Here is a 23732-nt window from a genome sequence, read left to right as displayed (position 1 = left end):
ACTAAGCAACCCACACCTTTGAGAGAGAACATTAGCCAGTTTCAGAACAGTTTGTCAAAACTCAAAAATAGATGCAGTGTCCTGCTGGTCCAGACCATTCACAGGATCTGATGTGAAAACGAAGTTGTTGGGGGGTTTCCAGCAGGAACCATGCAGCTGAAGCAACATAGAAATGCAGAATAAAAGGTACTGTTCAAGTGTCTGTCTGATCATACTATACTATACTACATCAGTTCTAAACTAAGCTGTATCCCAAGGCAATTCAGGAGGGAGTGAACTCTGCTGCCTTTAAGACTTAAGTCATTTATGCTAATTTCCCTGCTCTGACTAGAAAGCAGAAGAGAGAACTGTATGAGAGCCAGGATCGTAGCCTCTTCAGAGCAGAGCAGTTTTCTCACTTACACTGCAGGGAAACTACTGTCCTTGTTCTGTTTGTTAGCAAATGCTACACTGAGTCAAATCCCAGGGTAGCCCAGACTGTGCAGTTTATGCTGCGTGGGCTACAGTGTGGAGGCCTCTGTCCTGGTCCATCACTTCCCTGTTCCTCCGCCATGCCTCTGGTCAACTTGTGTTTGCTGCTGTTTCACTCACTTCCTTGTGAGCATGAGTCATCCTCAAAGCAATCCGTGGTGATGTCTTTTTAACCCCAGAGCACTGGATTACAAGTCAAACAATATCAGTAAGGTTACTTTAACCTTGAAGGACGTTTTAGGGTGTTAACATCGATGAACAGTGTTTTTATACATTGAGCAAGCCTTCTATTTTCATTTTATCTGCTCAGTGTAACACTTCTGAACCTGATGATAGACAAGCTTTGTCTGGGAACTGCTTCCTACATTGTCCTGTGGTAACCCTTTGATTTCATTACTCCCTTTGTGAGCTGTGTTCCAAACTGCTGCCCTGACTGATCACTACTTTTAGGCCCACTGTATAAATGTGTATAAATAATTGTTTGTGTCATTCTAAGTGGAGTCCCATTTTGAAGCCTCGACTTCAGCATTTTGTCCATCGCTATATTGATTTTTTGGAGCCAAAAGTGATCCTTTATGGATGAGAGGCTGGTACTGTGGAGGAGCAAGGGGTGCATCTGACTGAGAAGCCGAGGAGAAGATAGGCAGTCACTCAAATATTAATATTAAATATTAAATACTGCCCCTAAAATATTAACTTAAGCCTTGATCAAATGGAGAGAAGTTTTTTTCATTTTTTTCTTCTTTTCCTGTTTAATTGATCTACAGTTTATTCTTATTTATTTCTATTTCCCAGTAGTTAGTATGTAGTTCCTAAAATGGACAGGCAGAGGGTACTTGCCGTAGCTCTTGTTCAGGTTAAGATGCTGTCAGCAAATAGTTTGCTGGGCACAGGGAAACAGATATTTGTATGGATATATGAGACCCTAAAAAAGAGGGTGGATCACGGTAGTCACACCAGCTGGTCCAGGAGCTTTGTGCCACCCTTGTTTGCTTCCATGCCTGCTGTTTTCTGTTGAGATGGTGGTAACTGTGGTTTGTAAAGTCATATTGCTCTGGGTTTCAAGAAACCACTACCACTAGTTTCTCCTCTAATGTTTAGCAACTGTGAACTTGTTGTCGTGACCACTACAGAAGGCTCGCCTCTCAAATTATCTGACTGGACAAAGGGAAAACAGCAGAGATGATGTGGGGCTCTTTTCCACTTTGAGTTTAAGTTTTTTCAATTTGAAGAGTTCAGAGCACTCTGGGAAAAAGACCAGGCACCTAGAGTGCAGAAATGTGAGGTGCCTATTAATGCCAAAACAGCAAGCAAAAAGCTCCATTCTTATGAAAAACAATTACAAAAAGCTGCCTCCAGCTGCTAAAATGCTTTCTGTGTGATCAAGGTCTTAGGCTATAGAAAAATTCATCCCCGTAGCTATAGAGTGAGACATGAGTACTCGAGTACTTACAGTATTTGTTCACAGAGTACTCGCTGCCTCCCCCCCTACATGTAAACAAGATTTTTATATTTTTTTTACAATGGATTTAATGAAAAAGTCAAACTGTTTCAGTGTCAGTGTGAGTTTGTTGGGACTATAAATGGCTTGGTAGTTAACCTCTGCTGCTGTATTAGCTTGTGCAGATGGTGAACTGATTTAGGGGAGAGCAGGGGCGGACTGGCCATCTGGAGGTTCTGGAAAATCACAGAACGGCCGGTACTCCAGGACGGCCGGTGGCCGCCACACAGTCATCACCGTTTTTTTTTTGTTTGGTTTTTTTTTTCCTTTTTCTTCCTGATAATCTACTGTTCCACGTCCAGTCCACTAGGTGTAGCCTTTAAATTGGATGCCAGCCGGCCCATAGATATCTATGAGCCAGCCGGCCACCAATCAAATTGAAGAAGGAAGCGCATACCGTATGTGCACCGGTTGTTGTGGGCTGGGCCCAGTCAAAGTCCAGGGCTGTTTTTTAGTCCCATTCCGCCCCTAAGCTCGGAAGACAGTCCTTTGTGACAGTGTTGTGCCTAGAAAGGCGCTATACAAATGCAGGTCCATTTACCATTTCCCATTCACAATCACTTGTCCCTCCTAAATGGACAGATTGATACCCCTGAACTAGGTGTTATACTGTGACCCAAAACTCCCAAAACTCTGAAGTGAACACAAGTGCATAACTGCAACCTCATCCTCACAAACTTCAAACTTCTGTATCAAAACCAACCTCCACTTAAAGCCATGAAATCTCACATCTAGATTAAACTTTGCCCTCAGGCAACACACGCAGGCTATCAGAAACACAGACTACATGACTGTTTGTTACACACTGAAGGGATCAGTTCAAAACTCTGCTACCAAAATGTTCAGAGGGTTTTCAGAGAAATAATTTGGAACTTTATGATAAACTTTGTTCATCACAACGCTAGTCAGTGCTATGGTAAACTTTGTTTATCACAGCACTGACTATCCAGATACAGTTTTTAAAATTTGCTTCAACACATTTGTCAGCTCAGATGTGCCATTTTCAAACAGTTCATATGCAGGCCAAAGCTGAAAGCCTCTGACCAAAATGACACATTTTTTCAAAATGCTGTCACACTCTCAAAACAGTAGCTTTTCCCAATCCTTTGAACACATTTCCAGAATCTGTGAACATAAAAGAGTTAACAATTTTCTCAAAACTCCACTAGTCTCTCACAAAATGAAACACTGCACTCAAAAACTGATTCTCTCCATCAAAATGATATACACAGCTATTATATGAGTATCTCCTACAGAGCATCAATTAAACAGTGGTGTAATAAATTAAAACCCTCCCTTCAAAGTACGTTTGTATGTTTTGGCTTCATGAGACCGTATTACATATTCCAATGTATAAAACTGTAGATACTGTTTCCTTTTCTTCTTCTTTTTAAGATTATGGTGTTTGTTTGTTTTTTGTTTGTTTGTTTGTTTGGTCCAAAAATAGACATTATCTTTTGTAAATACAGTATAAAGACTGTTGCCATATGGTAAAAAAAAAAAAAAAAAAAATACTGTGAATACATCAATACAGTAAATGAATATTGCATTGACACAGTCTTTGTATCAGCAAGGGGTACAATGCACATTTGTCTATCCAATTAGCTCCAGTTGAGCTAAACTCACAACCCAGCTTCCCAGAGTCATACGGTTAAAGCTGATATTGCAAAATTGTCAGAGCTCTAAGAATACACAAATGTTACCCATTTTGGCAAAACTCACAGTGATTGAACGGAAACTATGAGTAAAAGGAGAAACACTATAGTACTGACAATGTCTAGACTATCTTTCTGGTGGTGTAATGATAAAATTCGTGCACAAATAAAAAAGGTTACATGGAAAATATCTATGTGTTACTGTAATAAAATGTTCAGCTGACTGAACTGACTGCTAAAGAAATGTTTTATTTATAGGCCTTTCTCCCTGCTCTCAAAGGTGCTCCATTTTTTTCCCCAAGAAGTTACTTGAGGTCTCTTTAATGCTCAGAAACATGATGGGAGTATTTTGCCAGTTGAATTTGAACAGGTGAGGTTCAGTCAAACTAAGGCCATATTTTAATCGTTTTTTATAACGTAATAAGTTAATGACAATTTGTCATTGCATGTCCATGTATTGAGCGTGTTCGATAAACACTGAATGAATAGGGCATATTGTTCTGACCATTTAATTCATGTCTGTAGGCTCGGTGACACAAAATTAAAATTGTAATGAAGTGATTAGGGTATTGAAAAATGTGTTCGGTTATGCACTGTTGTGTTATTTTAAATTATAAACACGGTATTTTCTCCTCATGTTCATCGTGCATGTTGTTGTTGTTTTATTTTGAAAATTGGCCGGATTCTCTTGTGTTTTCTGTGTCCGACTTCCTGTTTGGTACGATCCGCTCTATCCAGCTTGACAGAAGCACTCGCGGCTCGCGTGAAAAATAGACCAGACGCCGAACTGAAGTGGATCTCAGTGAAAAGCTGTAATAGGCCCAGTTATAACGTGTAAATGATGGGGGAAAACTCTAAGTGATCCAGATGTCATTGCCCCATCCTCCCTGAAGCATCCACATTTTTGTTCAGTTGTATGCTGTACCCTGTAATGGTATTAGAATAGGCACCTAATAGTTAAGTGATAGTTAGATAGTCAGATAGTTAAGTGACTGCAGTATAAATTCTCTCTAGGTTCCTCCCAAACTTCCTAATTATTTCTCAGTAGGCCAGACATACCCTGCAATAAAAGAACAGGTACTCAGTAAAAATAACAACACTATAACTTCTTTGTAACACTGCAAATTGTTACCTTCGTACTCCATAACTTCACATCTTGTTCCCCACACATGTATGTATTGATATGTACTGTACTGGTACACTGGTAGTACAAACATTTACATCTTACCCCCAGAGTAATTATGCTGTATGATATAGGCTGTAATGTAGAGTTTTACCATATACAGTACAATGCTGCATTGAGAGATATGAATTAAGAGCCCCTGCTAAAACCTGTCCATGGTGAGAACCTCACAGAATATTTGAGGACTCAGTTAATGTCCAGCAGTACAATCAAGTGGAGAAGTGGCCTTCTCATTTTCAGGTTATTAGAAAATAAATAATGATGCAGTCATTTGGTGATTTAAGGTTTATAAATGACTGCATGAAAATAAAAATAAATAAAAATACAATCTACAACCCCAATTCCAAAAAAGTTGGGACACTGTGTAAAATGTAAATAAAAACAGAATGCATATCCAGTCGAATACAGAACAAAGACAAGATATTTAATGCTTAAACTGTTAAACTTTCTTGTTTTTTGTGTTTGTGAAATGAGGACACTAATTGATGAAGTTTTGAAAGTGACATTCTTTCCCATTCTGGCTTGATATATGACATCAGTTGCTCAACAGTTTGGGGTCTTTGTCGTTGTAATTTGCATTTAATAATGTTCCACACATTTTCAATAGGAGACAGGCAGACGCGTCACGTCAATAGAAACCGAGGGGGCACGTGCTCCCTTAGATTTGAGGGATGATTTTTTTTTCAACCAATTTTATTTTACTTACTTTACCTTACTTATTATTTTACCATCTAGCTATGATCAGTGGTCATATTGAGTGAAATGTATTCTAAATAATCTCCTTCATCTCAGGCCCATTTAGTGGCTGTAACTTGCATAAAATACATAAATGGTCATTTACGCATTATTTATTAGGATTTAGGGGAGATTTCCTGTTAGTAGTGATCACACACGGCAACAGAGCAACCATCTCGATAATAAACGATCTTTGGCCGATCATGTGACCGCTCACAGCTTTCCCATTAGATTTTAGCCACCCGGGTCTCCCACTGGACAGCCGATCTTAGCAGCTTGACATCTAGCTATAAACACACCGATGGGATCGATGTAAAGGCTGAAGTGTCCTGCTTTCATTAAAAAAAGAATTACGTCGCTCTTATTTTCCGTTCCGGAAATAGATGCGAAAGAGTATGACTGTTCTTCGTTTGTTTTTTCGGGAGCTCCTGCACTGCTGCTACGTCACGTCCTTCTTCTTCCAGGTGAAAGCCCGCAAGAGAAAAAGTGGTGCATGCGTAGAACACTGAGTCCGACTCCAGTCGGACTGAGCGGATACATGCACCAATAGTTTGATTTTCAGTTGAATTATCTAGATGGAGTCAAGCTATGGATAGTCCAATTTCAGTCGGACTAAGCTGTTTACATGCATTTAAAAGTCCGGTTTCAGTTGGACTAAGGCAATAATTTGATTTTCTCAAGCTGCATGTAAACGTACTGAGTGATCCATGACTTAAAACAAATATGGGTGAGGGGTGTAGAATGGGAGGGGCAATGGCCCCTTCTGTACATGTCACCCCTCTACTTCAGTCCCCCTTGCTCAGATCACACCAATCTTAAAACTCAGTCCTCATTTGATCTCAGCTCAGCACACCTGTAAAGTTTGTGACTGTATCTTGCAAGGTTGCAATATTTCTGTATTGCATAGTTGCACTGACAGACAGATGGACAGACAAACAGACGTATAAACAGCTAGAAGTATAAACAGAGAAATACTCAAAACAGCTTCTGTGGTAGTTCCCTCTACAAAACGTGTCATCAGGACCACATTTTGCCATGATGACACACACACACACCTACACACCTACACACACACACACCTACACACACACATACACACAGAATCACAATGTGAAAACAATACCAGCCGTGACAACATTGATGTGGCTGATAGAACAGTTCAGTAGAAGGATGAGTGGCTTATAAATGACTGCTGACCAAGGAGACATCTTAGTGACACAGCCAGTCATCACGAGTAGAACAGAACAGATCAGAGTGTACCCGAGGATGACAGAGGACACGGAGACAGAGAAGGAAAGAGGAGGACGTACAAGGTGAGAAAGGAGGGAGTTGGAGAGAGAGAGAGAGAGAGAGAGAGAGAGAGACCAAGAGGTGGGAAGATGTACACCAAGTTTCATCCAGAGAGAAAAGATTTGGAGAAAACAGGTGGAGAGGCTCCATGTGAGTCTGAAAAACGTGGACTTGGAGAGAGAAAGAAAGAAGGGGGCAGTGATCTTCTTTTTGGAGTTGTTTTGGTTAGAGCTTGTGATGTAATTGGTCTGTGCCAGTTTCAATCAGTGAGGCACTGAGGGGAATTACACCACAGAGGAGTGGGAACTGCAGGTAGGAGGACTAATGTATTGGTGCTGTATCATGATAATGTGAGATAGAGACATCAGACATGCCCACCCCCTTAGTTTCCAGATATATTTTCCAGAGCTTTTTAGCCTCTGGCAGTTATTAATATCAGCCAAAAGAATTCACTGTGGTAAAAATGACTGCTTCCTCAAAATCATAAAATGATCATATATGTGTGTCATACAATAGTTCATTTCAAAACCACTATGGATCCACTTTGGGAGGAAGTATTAAATTAATCATCCCTCCCAGTAAAATTGTCTCTATATATCATGTTTCACTCTTGTCCTTTTGCAGCAACCAGCAGTCTGTCCTGGTCAATCCTAAGAAGTGCCTGGGCCAGCTGGCACTAAGCCTCTTACTACGAGCAACATGGCTCTATGTGAACATTTTCTGAAGTTTAAACACTTTTTAATATGCATCAGTTTTTTTTTGGCTGCATTCTCTTTTCCTAGGTGTAAAAAGGTAATATCATATACTTTCACGCACCAATCAGGATTTAGCAACGCTGAATTGAAATATAAAGGCAGTCCTTGAGTTGTTTGGTTAAGCTGTCTGCCCACTGTTAGTCATATCTAATCATGTCACACCAGTGTTTTATTGTTAGCTCTTTACATCTAATAGTAAAGCAGTAATAGATGCTGATATTATTGGACAACAGAACACCATTAGTCTTGAATCCTAGCTAGCCGGCAATGATTACCTTACTGTTTACTGTTTTCACGACTGTTGCGTTGCAAAGGCTAGCAGTATGAGGATTGTTCTGTTTTGTTTATTTAACCTTTATTTAGACAGGCTCATTCTCAGGAGAGACCTACAGGCTATATTTTGTGGCTACAGAGTAACTGTTGTGGCCACAGGCCAGCGGACCATGTTCAAACCCTGCTTAAGGATGTTGTTATTTTACTTTAAAGCTGGAATGCAAGACTTTTACATATAAATGGACATCTGTTACATTCTAGCCTTCACCCAATAGTTAACACAGTGCTGATATGCCCGTCCCCACCACAGAAAGCTCTATGTATTTCTCAGTATACTGGATTTTTGGTGTCTAGTGTCTGTGGCAGCTTTGTGTGATGCATTTTACACCAACTAGCCAGAGCTCAAAGGGCCAGGCAGGGAGGAGAGTCCATAAGGATGAAGCAGCAGCTAGGAGCATGGTGAAAGCTATGTTGGGAATTCCCAAGACGTGTCCATGAAGAGTTTCTGAAGTGAATGAGAAAAAAGAAACTGAAGAAAACTGAGAAACTTTCATGGCACTTTTGTGTTAGGGGGTGGCAGTACACCAAAGACAATGTTGTGCATGAGCCCTGAGGCCACATCATCATAGGCTGTGCTCATGTGCGCCTCGTAAAAAATGTAACCACTAAGATGCCACTGTTTTAACCCTATTTATTTTTCTTATTGTGTGTATTCACTCTATCTCTCTCTGTAATTTGTGTGACCTTTGGCAGGATGTCATGGGGGGGGGGGGGGGGGGGGGAAAAAAAGAATGTATATGTAGGCCTATCCACATGCTAAGTCTAAAATGTTTTGCATATTTGAAAATGCCAATAAAAAGAAGTTTGAATAAATTGAACTATGCATCAGAGCTACGGCAGCTGTAGAGGCACTACGTGGGAGATGCAGGTGTTTTCTTCTACAGGTTGTTTTTACTGCTGTGAATACTGTGCACGATCATAGCACTAGAGGGTCCAGCAACGGTCAGCTGCTACTGCCTCGCCCAAGAACAAATGCTTTATCATGATCTTTTATTTATAGAACAATAACTCTCTGGAATAATCTGCCTCATCATCTCTGTTGTAGTGAAAGTAAACAGGTATTTAAAAAGAAACTTAAATCTCATTTAAGATTGTAAATGTTGGCTCTTGTTTTCAGAGAAAATGAATTGTTAGATTTATGAAAATTATTAAATGTTGCATGTTTTAATTATGTTTTATCATTAGGTATATTATAATTGTATTTAAATATAAAATGAGTGTGGTCCTTTGTTGATGATATGATTGATTGTTTTGTTTTGTTTAGTTTTTTCTTTTTTTGTGGACCCCAGGAAGACTAGTTGGTTACTACGGTACCAGCTGATGGGAATCCTTAATAAACTAAACTAAACTAAACTAAACTTAAGTAAACTAAACTGCCTATAAACTAACCTTCTGTTTGTCTTTGTTCCCCTTTCTGTTGTGCAATGCCTTGCTCATTTTCCCTTGCTGTTGTTTTCTCTCCATCTTCCTCTTATTGTCGCTCTATCATCTCACTTCAAATGACAACCTGACAGATGATGTCAGAGTCAATCCAAGACATCTGTATGTGAATGCTTCCATCTGTTTGCTGTGTGTTTGTGCTGCTAAAGGTTTGCATATGCGTGTGCTTTGTACACTCAGCCTTCTGTGTGAGTGTTTTTCTTGCATACATCAATACTGTTGTAAAAGGGCAGCATTTTGTTAAAATACATATACATGCACATATGTATATATATATATATATATATATATATATATATGCAGGTAAAACAGGATCAAAGCAGAGTTCATGATGCACTTTTCTCCTCAGAAACCAAAATCCACACTAAAATGCAAATGCTTATGTCTTGGATAAACGTGCAGATATTTTTGGGACCGCCTGGTTGGGAGAATGTGGCAAGTCACGTAAAAGTATATCTTGTGTTTGCTTATTGCATGTGTGTGTAGGCATGCATGTGCGTGGATACCGCTTGTGTGATGTGATGAGGAACGTCTGTCTCCCAGTGGGCTTCTCTCAAAGCGTACCAGCAATATCAAACACTGCCAATGAGGGTGCATTTGCACGTGTGTATGCGTACACAGTTAAGCCTTCCAAATGTTCCCGGCTGCGAAGAGATCCAAGAACATGACTCAAACATCACACCTCTTCTGTTGCTATCTTTCCGTCTCCCTCCCATTTACACAGATTCTCATTTTCAGCTCATCATGTCAACAGCAAGCACTGTTCTCCACCCCATACTGGTGTCAGAGATGCTTCACCTTTGTCTTTTTCTGTTACACAAACACACACACACATACTGTACTGAGTCTGTGCTCATTATCTATTTTCACAGAAGATCTCTTTTATGTTGTTTGACATGATCATGTATGTGTATCTATGGTATGTAGCATAATGAGATCACAACCAGCCTCATGTAGAGATATAACCGGAGAGATAAAGTGTGAAAAACATAAGACACCTTCATCAAGACCTTGTTTGTTGTTCTGCGTTACAGTTTATTGCACAGGTGTTCATTTCATGTATTCACTCCCTTGTGTATTATATGCCAGTATGTTCTTGTATCTGCATTCTTTTGCATAACTTAACTGGTGCAGTATAATCAGAGACTTATGCTCAGTACTTCCCAAACACATGCATTTAAACACTTCTGCATAAAGATCTCAGGCACGCTACTTGTCCATGCATGAATCTGTTTGTTCAGACATTTATGGATACTTCGTTCACAGTGGAAGCATGCGAGAATAACAAAGTGAGTAAGTAATTAATACACAAATGGACATTTCGAGGGTGAACAGTTCCTTTGAAAAATGAAAACCTGAGTACAAAGAAATCTTGAAACTTGTCCTAGACAGAATGTAGCTGACTGAATAGAAGCACAGACAAATGAGAGGGTAGAAATGAGACATTTCTAATTAACACTTTGAATGAGTGAAAGGAAATCCATTCATCACAAGAGTTTGTTCATGTTGGAGGTTATATGTTAGGAAGAAAGACAAAGTAAAGACATGTAAGGGGGACAGCAGAGGACATGACGTCAAAGGCTTGTTAGAGAGAGAGGGGACTTGTGAAAGCATGAACACAGCAGCCTGGTGACACAAAAGAGATGTCAGATTCGTTATATAGTCTGAGAGGATGCATAAATTCAACTCCTGAACACATCAAAGGGTGAACAACATGCAAATTGCGTATGTGCATGAGAGAGTGAGAAATTGCTTGCATGGTTGTAAATGTATCTGTTTTGTGTGTGTGATGAAGAAAAAGAAAGAGAGGGATGGGGACCCAGCAGGTGGAGGCAAGTAGTGACAAAGTAGTGACGCACTTGAACAAGCTCGCAGCAGCCAGCCCCCTCCCCATCTTCACTGTGCTCCCTCTCCTCTCATGAATAAACTGGAAATCAGTAATACTTGTCTATGTAACATACTGTAGCTTCTACATTTAAATCCCGCCCAGACTGGGTCTGACAGTTGAGTGACGTGGACCTCGTCCTATCAAATCCACACAGTTTCATGTACTCGACAAAGAAGGTGCGTCATGGAATTTTTCTACCTCACAAAAATCTTGGAGACTGATTGGAATGAGAAGGATGAGCTGTCTGATGTGCTTGTTTCATCCTTATATAGACATGACAAGCTGTGATTTCACAGAGTGAGCTCTACTCTGTGACACACTGTGTGATCTGTGTGTGTGTGTGTGTGTGTGTGTGTGTGTGTGTGTGTGTGTGTGTGTGTGTGTGTGTGTGACTTTTATATGCAACAGCTTTCAGTTTGCTTTGTTGTCTGTCTGCTCAGAGTAGCGTCTGGTACAGACATACTGCTGGACAAAGTGAAAATTGTGCGTAATTTAGGACTCAGTCCCATGATTGTATAACACAGTGTTTTTTTATTCAAGTCTTCACCTTCTCTCCTAAACTGTGCATGTGAAAAGTATAATAATCACTATTTTTTTTTTTTAGTTCCCATGACAACAACAAACTCAAATACCACTGCTACAAATGAACTTATTTTAAATATCAGCAAAAACAAACAATTTAGCCACAAATCTGGCAGAGCTGCTAATGACCACCATTTTTGTTTTTTTGGCAATAGTTGCCTTACAACTGACAAGTACATCACAGGATTTCAATTTCAATTTCAGTTTTATGTAGAAACCTCAGTAACAGCTACTGTTAGGCCTCATTTACACTGCAAGTGATGCACTCGCGTAGCGCTTGCTGTTTACTCGCGTTTTCATTTCGGCAAGCATGTTAACAGGTTAGAGCATTCACACTGCATCCGTCCTACACATTCTTCGAGTCGCGCTGCTTTCCCAAGGAAGCTCGAAAATAGAAGAGACGCCGATTTTTTGTGCAAGTCGCGAGCAAATGGTTGCTATATTCAACAAAAAATCAACATCTACGGTGGCCGAGAGAGGTCACAACACATACAAACTTGTGTTTGCAATGAGGTTAACACCGAGACGAATGGGCTTTTTGTGCTAAGGCTAGTAATATAAAGCAGACAAAGACTACTTACCCAGTTGTAGTGCTAAATATTAATTCTCCAAGCATTGGAATAATCACAAACCTGTCCAACCTGGGGTTTGGGTCCAAACTCACTTCTTCTTCTTCTTTGGGGTTTATTGGAGATTTGCAAAGACGGTGCACTACCGCCACTAACTGTTCAGGTGTGGTTTGTATTTTGACAGGACAGCAACTAATTTAACTATTGGAAGGATTGCTTACTTGGAACACACATTCTTGGCCCCATCAAGGTGAGCAGAGAACCATCAAAAACATTATTTATCAAACTAAAAACACTACAATTTCAAGATTTGATTGACTATCAAACCATTCTAATAATGTTCAGAGCAACTAATCAGCAATTGCCTAGTAGCATCCAGGGATTGTCTCGGCCGAGAGAAAACAAACACAGCCTTTAGGAGGTCCTCAGAGTTACTGCAGGGACACCGCCAAATTATTGTTTGATAATTTAATCCAAGATTTTGTTCATTTTTTTCCCCCAGAAATTAGAATATGTCTGAAAATACATATTAAAATGAATCCAACATAAAAGCGTAGTTAAACTGGCCCATTAATGAAAAAAAAATAGCAACAGCAACCATTTAATTTATAGTCCACAACATTAATGATAAGCTAACTGTTATTCATGTATCCTTGTACAATTATGTGAACTCATGGATGTATTTATAAAACTGGGTTCAGCATTCAACAACAGGCCCCACTCATTCCAATGTAAGTTGGTGCATTAAGCCAAAATGGTTCAACTGTCGGGTATGAAATTACCCAAAAGACTGGCACTTCTTCCTCACTTTAAGGCCCATAGTGAAAGTGCAGTGGAGACTTACAGTAGCCTAGAGGCTAACTTCTGCTGGCCAAATGGTTAACTAACACTTAGAGCCACTGAGGGGCCGCATAGACAGGCTAAAAACTTAATCGACGCGCTTGCTACCGTACGACTATAACTTGTGTCTAATGAAACGAACAGCGTCTGGTTACGCATCTTCATTGGTTGCTTTCTTTATTTCTCACCGTCTCCAGGATCTTTAATAACGTGCAAGAATCCATTAAGTGCAGATAAAGTCCATATTTATTTCAGCAAACAAACAAGAAAACGTGACGGAGCGGAGTGGTCAAAAAACTGTGTGCTCCTCCATCTAGCAACACCTGACACCTGTCATAAAGTTCCTGTCTATGTAGGGAGTTACACCCAACACAATGAGGACCCCTGCTGGCTCAATTTGGTGCTTACATACATTCACATAGAAATGGCTCCTACAAACGGTTTACGGGTCCGCTCTTCTAGACTCTCCAAATGTTATCGGACTGAATGCATCAAATCTTCATAGTGAAATGAGTCTTTTCACGGGGTTGTGACACTCAAAAAAATGTAGCCACTGATTTACAGACATCTCTTTCGCCATTTAAGTCAATGATTAAAAAAAAACTATTTTGGGGCCACATGGCGTCATATGACGGATCCAGCAGTTGTAATTACACTGTTTGGTCACTGCACAAATTGGCTTTAAAGCTCTGCGCACTTCCTGGGGGCCTGTGTAAGCTAGCTTGCACTAAATCACTGTACACTTATACATAACAAGATGACATAGTTTGCTAACATTTACATAGTACTGAAATATATTGGCCAATTAGTTTTATCACCTTTTTTATTACGACAAGTGTACAGACATTTTTGTGAGCCACAGTGGATTGTTTCTAATTTTACTATCAAGAGACTCTGAAATACCATCCATCTTAGAAAACACCATCGAAAGTGTAGAGGGTGAGGCTAACACACTTAGCCATGATACAGCTGATGATGACTTAGCAGCTACAAGCAAGCGCAAAGGAGAGAAGACCTCAAAACTCAGTTTTATACAATGTATGTAGTGGGGGCACTGCTGAAGAACAAAAAATCCTTTTTGTACAATTCTGTGGCTAGTTCAGATGAGTTTTATTCACTGTGAAATGGAGAAATAAGTTCATAACAAGAGTGTCAACTTCCAATTGAAGATCAATTGAAAATTGAAGATCAGGGTTTTTATGCTATTACATCAAAGGGTAGCCCAAAACAGAGGGCTGAGCTAATCAACAGGTCCTATAAGACTCAGGAATCACTGGACAAGGTAATTAACAATACAATCTCATAGATCCAATACAGTGCAGATCAATCTTGGAGCCCCAGTCTCTTCAACACCTCAAGGACTGTTTTCCTTTCTGAGTATCTAAAACACACAGGGATCTATTAATCTTTGTTTAACAATTCATAATTTAATGAGTAGAACAGGAAGGACAATACCACATTAAAATTAAAACTATAAGATAAAACATTTTCTTCTACAGGGTCCCTGCTCCAACTATTTTACAACGCAGAGGTCCTTGGTCTGTGAAACACTGAGAGCCCTGCTCTAAGGTGAACCAATGAAACTCTAACTCAGAAATATGACACACATTAACTTCAGCTGAATTTCTGAATGCATTTTCACACAGAATAGATGTCTCTCCCCATTAACACTGGAGTAAGAGACGTTTTCATGTCATGTTGTATGCTTGTGAGACTTAAATAATTTGAACCTAACCTTTAACGTACTATTGTTGTTGTCATTGTCTCTTTGAATGCATACTGTGAGCAAGAGGAGGTGTTGTTCATGGTGTTATTGGATCATTGTACTGTTCAGGATCACTGAGATTGAGTTTACACTGCTCAGGCTCTGTTTTCATCTCCGAGCTTCCTGTTCTCCATTTCTCTTGGCTCAGTAGTTGCACAGTTGAGAAAGCTGGGCAACTGCCTGGAGCACTTACACAATGACAAGTGTGTGGTTGTGTGTGTGTGTGTGTGTGTGTGTGTGTGTGTGTGTGTGTGTGTGTGTGTGTGTGTGTTTGACTGGACAGCTGCCAAGACATAGAATGAAAGGCCCAAACAAACACATTTTGTTAAAACAAGTATGAATTTATTCTTTCCTTATGATGCATCATTCAATAACCTCACTGTCATGACCACTGAAGAGCACCCAGGCTCAGTCTGACCTCCTCCACAAGACTCAATGATAGAGTTAGAGCAGCAAGATAACAGTGAATATTTTCTGAAATCATTCTCCATCAAGAACTGCATTGACAGAAAATCACAAAGAGGCAGTTGTGTCTTTGTAACTCTCGGAATCAGAGAGAGAAAAAAACTGTGTGAGGTTGTTTCTGTTAAAGCAAGGCTAACTGGCTTTGTGAGTGGATCTGTGTGTGTGTGTGTGTGTGTGTGTGTGTGTGTGTGTGTGTGTGTGTGTGCCTCTGTAACATTACCTCCTACTCTTTCACTCCTACTACATCTCGGCCTTGCCCTCTTTACCTCTATCAGGGCGAGGGACCCTCTCCTTCCATCCCATCTCTGGCCTTGTGAGACGGAGGAAGCTTTAGGAGAAATGATGGGCATATAAGGGATAGAAGTAATGGAGTTACTATACATCAGCACACCTACAGTATCTTGATTCCTACAAGGCAGTGTGGAAAGCCGCTTTCAAGAGGGAGGGACTAATAAACACTGCTGAAGGAGAGAATGGATGCCTATATTTGGTAACTTCCTCCTCCCTTTTTTCACACAGCTTCCGCTGCTGGCTCAGAACATTTCTTCTCCTTATATTTGCTGTCTCAGCATTACTAAATTCATTGTCAGTTTGACCTTTAAGCCCACTCTTCTATCACTTCACATCATGTCCATCCGTCTATCTGCATGTCAATGTGTCAGTCTTACTTTGTCTCCTGCTCTCTGACAGTCACCAAATTCTCTCATTGCTCTCTTTGTGTATTTACAAATCAGCCAATTCGAACCTTGTCTGTCCATCTGGCATCGCCCACCGATGAATCAGTGGAGTGACAAACCTACTGACGTATTTGCCTTTTGCAGAGGTGCCAGCTTGTGAATCCATTCATTCTCATCTATCCACACACACACACACACACACACACACACACACACACAAACCGACAGACAGATGTCCATCTCAGCCAGAGCCATTCTAAGCGCCTCTGTCTGTGACATCAGGTCCATGTGGTTTGTCCTTTCAGTCCACTTTAGTCACGGTTTAGTCACACAACAGCAATCTGCTACTTTTTTGTTGCAATTTAGATTTTGTTGTCATTTGTTTCATCCCACATTTGCTTTCAACACAAAATGACCACATGGAGAACCTTTGATTCCTTTTTTTGTAAGTAATGATAAGACAAGCATGATTCAGGAAATATTCAGTGTATTTTTTTTTATCAAGATCTTCTGCATCAAAGTCAACAATCTTCACACAGTATATCAATATGTCACAGAAAGACATCCAAAAAACAAAATCTCTGGCTTCCTGACAGGAAGCATTCTTTCCCAGTGGTTGTCTCAAACGACACCACGTTGACAGAAAATGGTGTGAGTCAAATGGATGGAACAACCACTGATCAGTGGATTTATTACTTTTCTTCTGCAGGTTGTTGCTTCTACTGCCAGCACTATCCCTCACAGTGTCTCATTCTATTCTCACTGCCTCTTTTCTTTTTGCTGCATGAACACCTTCCCCCTCCTTCCTCCTTTTTACTCTTCCTCTTTCTAATCCTGTTTCGTTGAAATTCCCCTCCCCTCCTTTCCTCTTCCTGTCACTTTCCTTACCACTCATCCTTTTCCGTTGATGTCCCTGCACTGCACTGTCTTTCTCTTTTCCTCCCAGCTTCACAGTATATTGTCTCATAGTAAACTATCAGCCTTACTGTGCTCTGTCCTGTAGAAGCTCTCTCTCCTGGATCAAGATGAAAGTGATTGCACTGGACCACACATATCAGATATCACAAAAATATATACCTATTTACATGACACTTTAAGTGGTTACAGTGATGTCATTACTGTGCACTGATTCAAACAGTAACTGTAGTATTCGTAGCAGCCAGTTAATTGGGTGCAGTAATAGTAATAGTAGTTATAACTAAGTTGAGGTGACAAAATTGACAACATCATTCACAACTGCTATCAAATTGCACTGATATTAGTGATGGACTCAGCCCTCATCGCCCTGATTGCAGGGAATCATAACGTGACACCATACAGGTGAGACACAGAAAGCCATACCTGTAGAGTATTGTAGATGTATATAACTTTAGCTGAAGAACTCTTATCAGCTCTGAAAAGTATTAAGCCCTGTAGGTGGTAGATTCAGAATCTAACCGTCCCCCCATCTCCCTCGCTGGGCCTTGAGGATTGGCTTACAGCAAAGCGGGCAAAGGGGGTGTAGAGTCTAACAGGTATCCTCACAGCCTTATAACAGGCTGGAAGGGAAAGGGGTGTTGTACTAAGAGTCAGATTCAGCCAAATATCAGGTGGAGATTGAGGCAGAGGCTGAAGACAGAAAGGGCTTGTAGGGTGAGGAGAGACGGCGAGGTGGATGAGGGAGAAGAGGAAGATGGAGGCAGGTCGAATTCAGGTGGACATTCGAGCTCGAAGCATCGCAGGGTGACACCCGAGTCTTCGTTGCCGTAGTTTGCCCAGTACTCTTCTGCATCAAGTTTGGGCAGCGCCAGCTCCTCCTCTCCCAACTCATACTTGACTACTGAGGTGGTTGTGGATGGGCCTTTCCCATACAAACCAGCTTTGACAGTCTCTGAGGCTTTCTCAAACACACCTTTCGTGGATGACTGGGGCTTGTTCTTGTGGAACCACCATCGGGTTTTGGTGCTGAAGGTGGTGGTGGTGGAGCCGGCAATGGAGCCAGGGTCAGGCAGGGGGCAGAGGGCAAAGTCCATCTCGCGAAGGAAGCGGAGGTCCTGGTTGCGGCGGGTGGAAGGGGAGGCGCAGATAACCTCAGATGAAGAGACACGGGCCTCACGGAACCACTCCCACAGGGGGCGGGCCTCGCAGCCGCAGGACCAAGGATTGGCATTGAGGCGGAGGAACTCGATGCCCTGCGTGTCCCTCAGGGTCTGACTGGGCAGCTCAGCCAGGGAGTTGTTAAAGAGAAAGAGCATGGTCAGGCGGCCAAGGTCACGAAAGGCGCGGCGGTTCACCTGCCTGATGCGGTTGTCGTGGAGGAGAAGGCGGTCAAGGTTGACCAGGCCGCGGAACACATTCTCTGAGAGAGTGCGAATACGGTTGCCATGCAGGAAAAGCTGGCTCAGGTTGATGAGGTCAGAAAAAATGTCATCCTGCAGGAAGTGAAGATTATTCTCCTGAGGAGGTAAAGAAAGGAAGGGTCAGCATGAAACAAGCAGACACACTGGGAATTGTAATATTTGTAACTGAATATTTGTGATGCTGTGTGTTTGTGTGGGTAGCTGCATGTGTGTGTGTATAACTGTGTGTCAGTTATCTGCATGCAGTATATGTATCTTCAGCGCCCCTACCTGCAGGTAGAGGAACTGCAGGCTGTAAAGCTTGTGGAAGATGTCATGGGGCAGGGCAGTGAGCCGGCAGCGGTGCATGTGGAGGCTCTGGAGTTTTTCAAGGCCGCGGAAGGCTCCCCCCTCCAGCCTGTGGAGGCTGGGGTTATCCCCCAAGTCCAACTCCTCCAAGTCCCTCAGCTCACTAAAGGCCCCAGCTTCTATCCACGTGATGTTGTTAGAGAACAGCCACAGGACCTGAATGAATTGAAGGTGATTATACTTGTCAGTGCATATTACTGAACTTTAAATGTGAAAAATATTACAAAAACACGAACTCTTCTACTCCTAAAAACTCTTCTCCTTCCCATCTTTTAAATACTATTTTCCACACTATTTCTTACCTGAGTCCCGAAGCCAAAAGAGCCAACTCTAAGCTCCGTGATCCGGTTATTCTGGAGGAAAACGCGCTGCGATTCATAGGGCACTCCGACAGGGACGGCGGTGAAGTTCTGCGCCTGGCAGCTAACAGTCATGGGGCTCGGGTAGCACACGCACAGGTGCGGGCACGCCGATGCCGGACTTGGCTTGCCGAGGACCAGCCACACCACCAGCCAGAGAGAGAGACCGTCTGGAGGAGAGCGGGAAGAGAGGGAGGTTAGCGGGAGCTGTCCGTGGTGCTGATATCATCAGTTACTACACGTTACATCATACTGAGCCAAAACTATTGAAAATTTGCATTATTTCAGTTGTGAATCTATCTAGAATAACAGGAAGCACACTTTGCAGCTTTATATTTGTACAATAAGTTAAGTTTACGCATCAGTACTGCGCCTTTACGCACAGCATGGTCGGGAAAGTGTCAAAATATGTCAAAATATCTTTGCATTAACACAAAGTTCGTCCTATATTCCACTTTACATTCTGCAGTCTGACTATTATAAGTCATAAAATAAGTAATAGTCCGACAGAACTACCGGGTTTCCTTTAATATTTGCATCATCCATCCAATATATATTTGTCGATTTTACATGTAATATTTCAAAGTACATCAAGCTTACTTAGATTAAAAACTAAAAAAGAATATGTTGCACAAGTAAAAGAAAACAGAACAGTTCTATGTCCGTACTGTTCATGTATCCAAAACCAAAGACGGAGACAAACTTACTTTTGCAGTTGCGCATGATGGAGCATCGTCGGCTCCGAGAAATCGAAGAGGTGTCCATTCTGAACCAAAGCCCAAAGCGAGTTAGCCTGAGAGGGCGAAGTAAAGCCTGCTATCTCCGCTGATGCCCTGGTTCCCGAGTCGGAGCGACTGAGAGTGTGCCGGTTGATGGCTACCAGTGTCCCATATATACTCAAGCATCCCGTAATTGCCTACGGCAGTGGGCACCGAGGAATCTCCTACGTCACCGATCCGGGGTCATGAATGAGTGAGGGCGGCAAGAAACGGAAAGGGGAGGGGCCGACCGTAGGGGATTCTCTTGGAGAGTTTGTACGCGCGTAAAGCCTGGTTGGAGAGGAGACGTGCGCTCAGACTCTGAGAGGAGGAGACTTTCTCGACGCACATAGGAACAAGGGGGAGGGAGGACTAGAGAGTGAAAGTAGAAACAGTGAAGGGAGGGGGGGCAAGGCACGGTGCCCGGTAATGATGACTGGGCTCTGTGGAGGAGCGGAGAACGGGTAGGAGAAGAGCGCACAGCTCGTTTCCTGGCTGGCTCTCTCAGAGACCGTTATGGTCTGCTTCCGGCGCACTGCAGCCAGACAGAAAAATACAGAAAAGGGCCTAGATAGTGCTGCCTTAGGAAAGGAGGATGCCCCCGAAATATGATTCAGCATCAAGGGAGAATTCTGCATCACTCAAAACAACCGTGATATTTGTTGCTGGAGGTGAAATACGACATGCTCCAGTCATGTTGTATGTACTTTTATAGCTCCTGACATAATTTCACTGATGATGGAGATAAAAGTGACTGAACAAGGAGTGGACACATAGAAGTGTACTTTTTTACTACTGTTCAAGTACATTTGGGTCACTTTGACTCAAAGCTGTGGTGAAGTGAAGTGAGACTGGGACTTGCAAATGTAATTCCTCTCAGTTTTTATGGCGTATTTCTCTGTTTGTATTGCACAAGTTCAAATATTGTTAATTAGGTTCATCAGTGGGGGGAGAGGGGGCTACTAATGAAGCCAGAAAACAGAAAGGCAGCAAAACAGGTGCCTTAGCATATCACTTCAACTCTTCACCATAGTTTACTACTTGAATAGACTGAGTGAAGCCCCTGGACAGTGTGATGTAAAGCAATACAACAGACCTGCAGTGTTAAAGGGATGGTTTCTGTTTTTTGAAGTGGAGTTGTATGAGGGACTTATCCATAGTCAATGTGTTACATACAGTAGATGGCAGTCAGCAGGCCCCCAGATGGGGGGAGGAAGGTTGGAGTACCACCAAGGAAGCTAAGTAATGTACTGCTGTGGAGGAGTCAGCAATAAAAACATATTTTAGTCACTTTAAATATCAGCTGAGGTGTATGCTATATTGACAGTATTTTCATAGCAAAACCTTTCCATCAGACAGTGATTTCTAAAATGGAACTGAAGCTGTTTTATTGCTCCATATCGCTTCATTGAGAAAAACAGCGACTTAAAGGGGAACTCGTGTTTTTTTCAACCTGGGCCCTATTTTCCGATCTACTTCTGTCTAAATGAGTGATAGGATGTTCAATATTTGACATTTCTCCAGTACAAAGCTAGGGCGGACCTGCCTGCAGCCCGTGAGCGTGTGCTATATTAAATAATAGGGCACTCAGACAGCGTCAAACAACGTCAAAACACGTCCACTAAAAGTGCATTTTTTTCACACAGATAGGCTCGGCTTGTTAGTATAATTATCCGACAACATAACGGAAAGGAGAAATTAACGTCTGTCTTTACCTTTAGCTGGATTCGGACATGTTCCTCTGCCTGTTGCTGCTCCCTCTCTCTCCTTGTCCGGCTCTGCGTCCATGTAAGTCCGTGTACTCCGTGTTCAAATAATAATAATATTCAGACATATTTGTTGTGGCAAGTCAAAACACTCACTCAGAGAGTGAAAGTCTGGCTCTGAAATCTCACGTCTCGTGAAATTCTTCTTCTTCTTTGGTGTTTTATGACAGTTGGTCTCGCGAGATTTGAGTTGTTGCAGGAAGTTACCGCTGGAGTGACCTTACAAATGCCAGGAGTTACTCTGTTTGGAGTAGTCATGGCTGAATTTTTTTAACAAAAGTAGATCAGAAAATAGGGCCCAGGTTGAAAAAAATATTAGTTCCCAAACACAGGAGCTGCTGATCCTCAATTAGTTATGTTTTTTATGTTTGTTTGGTTTGTGTTGATGTGTGACTTTGGAAGAGGTAAGTTTGAGTTTACCGAAGTCACACAATTATACAAACTAACTAACTGATCAAAGAGGCTGCAGACCATCAGCTCCCATGTTTAGTGAGTCTGAGTTATTGTTTTTTTCAATGGAGTCAGATGGCTTTCAAGAGAGCATCAATGTGCAGCTGAAGCCGTTATTAGCTTCCCCGCTGAAACAACCTGTCTGACAAAAAGGTAAATCACTGAAAATATTCTCAATATAGCGTACACTTAATCTGTCATAGATTTTTCTTAGGTTGGAGTTTTTTTAGGTTGCTAAAATATGTTTATTTGCAGACCACTCCTCAGCACTACATTGCTTAGCTTCCATCTGGGCACTCCAGCCAAGCCTCCAAATTGTGGACGTACTGACAGAAATCCGTTGTCTGTAATACACTGACTATGGACGAGTACCTCATACAGTCCCACTTCAAAAATTCTGAACTATCCCTTTAACTACCTCTCTGAAACTCTTACCTGTGCTGACATTGAAAAATGTTTATTAGGTTTGAGGCTTGGTGTGTGTTTCTATCTTTCTATCAAATTCGCTGAATAAATCAGTTGAAGAAAGACTGGCATTTGTATAAACAATAGTGGAAGCTCTCTGAGGCCCCTCTCACCCCTTAAAGGTCCAGTGTGTAAGATTTAGGGCACTATATTGGCAGAATGGTTATTGGTAAATGGACCTGCATTTGTGTAGCGCCTTTCTAGTCTTCTGACCACTCACAGTGCTTTTTACACTACGAGTCACATTCACCCATTCACACACGCATTCATTCATTGGTGGCCCAGGCTACCCCACAAGGTGCCACCTGCTACTCAGTTTTAACACACTGACACACCGATGGAACAGCCACCGGGAGCAAATTGGGGTTCAGTATCTTGCTCACAGATACTTCAACATGCGAACTGGAGGAGCTGGGGATCAAAGACTGATCCTTCAATTAGTGGACAACCTGCTCTACCTCTGAGTCACAGCCGCCCAGCAATGGAATATAATACAGTATAATAAGTATGTTTTCTTTAGAGTATAATCACTGGAAAATGAAAACTGTGTTTTCTTTACCTTAAAAGGAGCTGTTTATATCTACATAGGGAGTGGGTCCTCATTTATGGAGATCAGTATGTTGCACCGCCATGTTTCTACAATAGCCCTGAACAGACAAACCAAACACTGGCTCTAGATAGGGCCATTCAGGTTTTTGTGTCTGCCAGTGTGGTTAGAAGCCCCTCTGCAACGAGCAGCATTGGAGTTACACTGATTTGTAATATGAAACTTTTGCTTTATTCAGTATTTAGTTATAAGCACCTGGGCCATTTGTTTTGGAGAGGAAGAGACCTCTGTGGATAATTCAGCTCCCTGTAAAAACCTCCATGTAACAATGAATACTAAGTATGCACAATGTTGGATTTTTGCTAATATTTGATATGCCGATATATAACAACTTATTTAGCTGATAACCACTACCGATATTGATATATACATTTACCACATAATTTTAGTGATCATCAAGTCTCTTCTGTCATGGAATTAACATCATATTATGCATTATCCTGAAGGTCCACCAGCAGATGGAGACATGAATAGAATGTGTTTTAATGTAT

The 23732-nt window shown here is 41.6% G+C and overlaps 1 protein-coding gene across 1 annotated transcript; it reads right to left on the bottom strand.

Annotated features, from left to right (window-relative positions):
* Positions 1 to 16346: 16346 nt before the first annotated feature.
* Positions 16347 to 20070, bottom strand: rtn4rl2a (reticulon 4 receptor-like 2 a). Its single transcript, XM_049572895.1, has 4 exons — positions 19903 to 20070; positions 19139 to 19365; positions 18759 to 18992; positions 16347 to 18584 (listed from the first exon to the last, which is right to left on the bottom strand). Exons 1-4 carry the CDS (start codon positions 19958 to 19960, stop codon positions 17724 to 17726), a joined length of 1380 nt encoding a protein of 459 aa, XP_049428852.1. The 5' UTR covers positions 19961 to 20070; the 3' UTR covers positions 16347 to 17723.
* Positions 20071 to 23732: the final 3662 nt, after the last annotated feature.

Source organism: Epinephelus fuscoguttatus, linkage group LG3, assembly GCF_011397635.1.
Source record: "Epinephelus fuscoguttatus linkage group LG3, E.fuscoguttatus.final_Chr_v1".
Lineage (NCBI taxonomy): Eukaryota > Metazoa > Chordata > Actinopteri > Perciformes > Serranidae > Epinephelus > Epinephelus fuscoguttatus.
Note: the sequence above shows the minus strand (reverse complement) of the source record. Positions and strands in the feature narration are given on the sequence as shown.